This window comes from Nicotiana sylvestris, chromosome 7 (assembly GCF_000393655.2).
Source record: "Nicotiana sylvestris chromosome 7, ASM39365v2, whole genome shotgun sequence".
Lineage (NCBI taxonomy): Eukaryota > Viridiplantae > Streptophyta > Magnoliopsida > Solanales > Solanaceae > Nicotiana > Nicotiana sylvestris.
Window position 1 is genome coordinate 136,868,044 of NC_091063.1, and position 6,519 is coordinate 136,874,562.

At 45.5% G+C, this 6,519-nt stretch overlaps 1 protein-coding gene across 1 annotated transcript; it reads right to left on the minus strand.

The window, feature by feature from the left end:
* Positions 1-279: 279 nt before the first annotated feature.
* On the minus strand, positions 280-993 carry LOC138873831 (uncharacterized). The gene is made up of 2 exons (XM_070152311.1): positions 739-993; positions 280-411 (listed from the first exon to the last, which is right to left on the minus strand). The coding sequence occupies exons 1-2, from the start codon at positions 991-993 to the stop codon at positions 280-282; spliced, it is 387 nt and encodes a 128-aa protein (XP_070008412.1).
* Positions 994-6,519: the final 5,526 nt, after the last annotated feature.

Below are 6,519 nucleotides of genomic sequence, written 5' to 3' on the forward strand. Positions count from 1 at the left end.
CAACATCAGGTTGACTTTTCCAACTTAAACTTCTAAATAAGAGACTAAGTGTCTCATTCCTCTCCAAAACCACTCCGAACCTGAACCAACCAACCCGATACCTCACAATACAGCTGAATAACACATAAAGAAGCAGAAATGGGGGAAACAGGGCTATAACTCATGAAACGACCCGGTCCTCCCCCTCTTAAACAAACATTTATCCTCGAACGGGTCTAGAAACATATTTGACGCCTCAAACAGGTGTGGATATCTGCTATGCATTTCCCGATCGGTCTCTCAAGTAGCCTCCTTTACGAGCTGACCTTTCCACTGCACTTTCACTGAAGCTATATCCTTCGATCTCAACTTTTGGGCCTGCCGCTCTAAAATAGCCACTGGCTCCACATCATAAGTCAAATCACCATCCAACTGAACCATGCTAAAATTCAAAACATGAGACAGATCACTGACATACTTTCGAAGCATAGAAACATGAAATACCGAATACACTCCCGATAAGCTAGGTGGCTAAGCAAGCTCGTAAGCCACCTCCCTAATCCTCCGACGCACCTCAAAAGGCCCAATGAACCGAGGGCTCAACTTTCCCTTCTTCCCAAATCTCATAACACCCCTCATGGGTAAAACCTTCAGTAGAACCTTCTCCCCAACCATGTAAGACACATCACGAACTTTCCTATCAGCATAACTCTTTTGTCTCGACTGAGCTATACGAAGCCGCTCCTGAATCACTTTCACCTTGTCCAAAGCATCCTGTATCAAGTCTGTACCCAAAAGCCTGGCCTCGCCCGTCTCAAACCAACCTACTGGAGACCTACACCGTCTCCCATATAAAGCCTCATATGGAGCCATCTGAATACTCGACTGGTAATTGTTGTTATATGCAAACTCCACGAGTGGTAGAAACTGGTCCCATGAACCCCCAAATTCAATGACGCAAGCGCGCAACATGTTCTCCAGTATCTGAACAGTACGCTCAGACTGTCCGTCCATCTAAGGGTGAAAAGTTGTGCTCAACTCAACCTGAGTACCCAATGTAACTCTCGCTGCACGGACCTCCAAAACTGTGATGTAAACTGCGTACCTCTATCTGAAATGATAAGAAACTGGGACACCATGCATGCAAACAATCTCTCGGATATAAATCTCAGCTAACCTCTCTAAAGAATAGGTAGTACATACAAGAATGAAGTGCGTGGACTTGGTCAGTCGATCCACAATCACCCAAATAGCATCGAACTTCCTCAAAGTCCATGGGAGTCCAACTATGAAATCCATGGTGATCCTCTACCACCTCCACTCTAAAATATCTATCTACTAAAGCAAGCCACCCGGTCTCTGATGCTTATATTTCACCTGTTGACAATTTAGGCACCGAGCCACAAACCCCACTATATCTTTCTTCCTTCTTCTCCACCAGTAGTACTGTCTTAAATCCTGGTACATCTTCACGGCACCTAGATGAATAGAATACCGCGAGCTATGGGCCTCTTCCAGAATCAACTCCCGAAGCCCATCTACATTTGGCACACATATTCTGCCCAACATCCTCAATACCCCGCCATCACCTATGGTCACATCTCTTGAATCGCCATGCTGAACTCTGTCCTTGAGGACAAGCAAATGAGGATTATCATACTGGCGCTCTATGATACGATCAAACAAGAAAGATCGAGAAACAACACAAGCTAAGATCCGACTGGGCTCCGAAATGTCTAACCTCACAAACCGATTAGCCAAGGCCTGAACATCAACCACAAGAGGTCTCTCCCTAACAGGAATAAATGCAAGACTGTCCATACTTACCGCCTTCCTACTCAAGGCATCGACCACTACATTGGCCTTCCCCGGATGGTACAAAATAGTAATATCATAGTCCTTTAGCAGCTCCAATCATCTTCGCTGCCTCAAATTGAGATCCTTCTGCTTGAACAAGTGCTGGAGGCTACAATGATCAGTAAACACCTCACAAGACACATCATAGAGATAATGCCTCCAAATCTTCAACACGTGAACAATGGCAGCCAACTCCAAATCATGAACAAAGTAGTTCTTCTCATGGGGCTTCAATTGTCGAGAAGCATAAGCAATCACTCTACCCTCCTAGATCAACACACACCCAATACCAACTCGAGAAGTATCACAATATACTGTATAAGAACCTGAAGCTGATGGCAAAAGTAACACTGGAGCTGTAGTCAAGGTAGTTTTGAGCATCTGAAAGCTCACCTCACACTTGTCCGACCACCTGAAAGGATCACCATTTCGAGTCAATTTGGTCAAGGGTGATGCTATAGATGAAAATCCCTAAATGAACCGACGGTAATAACCCGCCAAACCAAGAAAACTACGAATCTCTGAGGCTAGGGACGGTCTGGTCCAACTTTGAACCGCATCTATCTTCTTTGGATCAACCTGAATACCCTCACTGGACACCACGTGCCCCAAGAACGCCACTGAACTGAGCCAAAACTCGCACTTGGAGAACTTTGCATAAAGCTTCTCCTTCGTCAACCACTGTAATAAAACTCTCAAATGCTAGCATGCTCCTCCTAACTATGCTAGTAAAACAAAATATTGTCAATGAATACAATAACAAACTAGTCGAGATAAGGCCAAAACACGTTGTTCATCAAATGCATGAACGCTGCTGGGGCATTGGTTAGCCCAAAAGACATCACAAGGAACTTATAATGACCGTATCAGTTCCTGAAAGCTATCTTAAGAATTTCCGAGTGCCTGATCTTCAACTGGTGATACACTGACCGGAGATCAATCTTGGAGAACACTCTCGCTCCCTGAAACTGGTCGAATAAATCATCAATACGAGGAAAATGATACTTGTTCTTGATTGTGACTTTGTTCAATTGCCTGTAGTCAATGCACATCCTCATCGTGCCATCCTTCTTCTTTACAAATAGAACAGGCGCACCCCAAGGTGACACACTAGGCCGAATAAACCCCTTATCAAGGAGTTCCTGAAGCTTCTCCTTCAATTCCTTCAACTCTGCCGGTTCCATACGATACGGTGCAATAGAAATAGGCTGAGTGCCCGGCACCAGATCAATACCTAAGTCAATATCCCTGTCAGGCGGCATGCCCGACAGGTCTGCAGAAAACACATCCGGAAAATCCCTCACTACCGGAACTGAATCAATGGTAGGAGTCTCTACACTGACATCCCTCACGAAGGCCAAATAAGAAAGACAACCCTTCCCAACCATCCGCTGGGCCTTCAAAAATGAAATCACCCTACTGGGAACATAATTCGACGAACCTCGCCACTCAATCCATGGAACCCCTGACATAGCCAATGTCTCTATCTTAGCATGACAGTCCAAAATAGCACGACACTGAGACAACTAATGCATGCCCAATATCATATTAAAATCAACCATACAAAGCAACAAAAGGTCCACTCAGGTCTCTAAACCCCCAATAGTCACCACACACGACCCATATACGCGGTCCACAACAATAGTATCACCCACCAGAGTAGATACACGAATATATGAAACAAGAGACTCACGGGGAGTATCCAAATAACGAGCAAAATATGATGACACATATGAAAAAGTGGAACAAGGATCAAATAATATAGAGGCATCCATGTGGCAAACTAAGACAATACCTGTGATCACGACATCTCAAGCAATAACATCTGGTTTGGTTGGGAGTGCATAGAAACGAGCCTGACCACCACCTGATCGACCTCCCCATCTGGGGCGACCCCTAGCTGACTGTCCTCTATCCCTATCTAACTGGGTGGGTGGTAAATTAATTGGTGCTGAAGTCGATGGCTGACTCCTCTGCTGAGGCGGGCCCTCATGGCGACGAGGACACTGCCTCAACATGTGCCCCAACTCTCCACACTCATAACAAACCCCTGGTGTTGGTGACGGGGACTAAAAGGAAACCCTAGTATCGAGATGACTAGTAGAAGAACCTGGCATGGAAGAGCCATGAATCGATGGAGCACGGGACAAACTCTAGGGTGGGAGGGCGCTAAGTGATGAATGGCCGTGATGAGAACTATGAGAACCATGGCCTGATGATGCACCATGGTGAACTGGGCGAGCTGAATGACTATATCTGAATGGACGACCTCTACCGTGCTGAAACTGACCCCCATGAGGAGCACCACTGAATCCACCCTATCCACGAGGCCTCTTGGACTCCCTCTCAACCCTCTCTTGACTACAAACCATCTCAATCTGGCGATCAATGTTGACCACCTCATCAAAAGTGGCACCAAACATCCTCTCTCTGGTCATAAGCAACCGAAGCTGAAAACAGAGGCCATCTATAAACCTCCTGATCCTCTCTCGGTTTGTGGGAACCAACCAGACCGCATGATGAGCCAACTCAGAGAACTGCATCTCATATTGTGTAACAGACATATCACTCTAGCGAAGCTGCTCGAACTGCCTGCACAGCTCTTCTATGCGAGACTCAGGTACAAACTTCTCCAGAAAGAGAACAGAGAACTGCTGCCAAGTAAGGGGCGCTGTGACAACCAGCCCACGCCTCTCATAAGCCTCCCACCAACTAAGTATAGCCCCAGAAAACTGGAAAGTAGTGAATGAGACCCCACTGTTCTCCTAAATACCTGCGGTCCGAAGTATCCTCTGACACTTGTCCAAGAAACCTTGTGTATCCTCACCCTCATCACCACTAAATGACGGAGGCTGGAGTCTCCCAAACCTCTCCAATCTGTGCATCTCGTCCTCTAGCATAACATGATCTACGTAGTCCTGAGCAGCTGCAACCGACTGGGCTGGAGGTGCCCCTAGTGTCTGAAGTTCCTGAACAACCTACTCAGGTGTGCGAGCGGCAGGAGCTTGAGTGCCTCCCCCAGCCTGAGAAGTAGCTACGGCCATAGTAACTGAGACCGCCTAAGCCAGGCGAGTGCACACTGATAGAATCTAAGCTAGGGCCTTCTAAAGGCCTATAATAACAATAGCAACAGCCGGTGGCATAGGGCTCATGCTGGAGCATCCACAACTGGGGCTTGATCATGAACTAGGGCGGATGGTGGATCTGCAGGTGCTATCCTAGCTGCTTTGTGGGCTACACTCTTGCCTCTACCACGGCCTCGACCGCGACCTTGCTCTCTTGCGGCCCCAACTGGTGGTACTAGTGGTCGTCCATCCTGACCGGTAGCATGTGTCATCACCATCTGAGAGAGAATAGAATAACCGAAGTTTAGTTACCAGAATGAATAGATTCATACGACAAGAATTCAAGAATGTGAAGTTTTCCTAAAGGTTTTGCAGCCTCATAAAGATAAGTACAGATGTCTTCGTACCGATCCGCAAAATTCTACTAAACCCGCTCATGACCCGTGGGACCTAAGTAACCTAGGCTCTGATACCAACTTGTCACAACCCCAAAACCAACTCGGTCATGATAGCACATATCATGGAACTAGGCCAGCCAACAAAATCCCAAAATAATTCAACATTTCATAATAAAGATGTTTTAAGCTATTAATTAATAAAACTTCATAGCATAAGTCTAAATAACAAAGTGCGGAAAGAAACAAAAGCCCGACATCTGGGTGTCACAAATCACGAGCATCTTCTAAGGACTATCCGATAAAAACTAAGACTATTATAGCTAGAAAAACACTAATATAGTCTAAAGGAAGATAGGACGGAGAAGATCAAGGCTACGATTTCCATACAACTACCTTGCCAACTCCGAAACATCCGCGATGGATGAAAGATCAACGCTCGCTATCACGTTCGGCAATCCTTGGATCTGCACACAAGGTACATGGAGTAATGTGAGTATGCCAACTCAGTAAGTAATAAAGGTAAATAAAGACTGAGCAGTAAGAAACACATAAATCCACGTCATAAAATCTCAGTAAGTACATCATGATTTCAAATCAGTACGTAAGTCAAATCATCTCGTTCAAAATCCTATTTTGGTAAAATCATTTGAAAATATCTTTCAATAGTTTCAATAAAGGTTCAATGAAATTTAGAGTAAAAGTAATGAAAGTCACAAACAGCCCATCGGGCAATATGAATTTTAAACCGCCCATCGGGCATAACATCACTCAGAACCAGCCCCTCAAGCAACCTCATAGTCACTCGTATGCCGCCCCTCGGGCACAACATGAATCAAGAACAGCCCCTTGGGCAAAACATCATATCGCTCAGTCAGGGTACCCGCGCTCACTGGGGGTGTACAGACTCCATAAGGGCACCTACAACCTAAGCATTAAAACAAGTGATATCTAGGGATTCTAGTTCTTTTTACACTCCTTTTTACTTGAGTTTTGATTAAAAATGTATACAAAATAGTCCCAAAGGCTTACATGTTGTACTTGTTTGCAGGGTTTGGTAAAAAATATGGCAATTAGTCAAAACCAGCTCAAAAAGGAGTGAAACATGCACAAGTACCAAGAACAAGTCAAAGCACAGTTGCAACATACCCACCGCGGCCGCAATCCATTTAGTGCGGTCCGCGGTGAGGAGATTTAGAGAGGTGCAGATTTTGGAGGTTCAA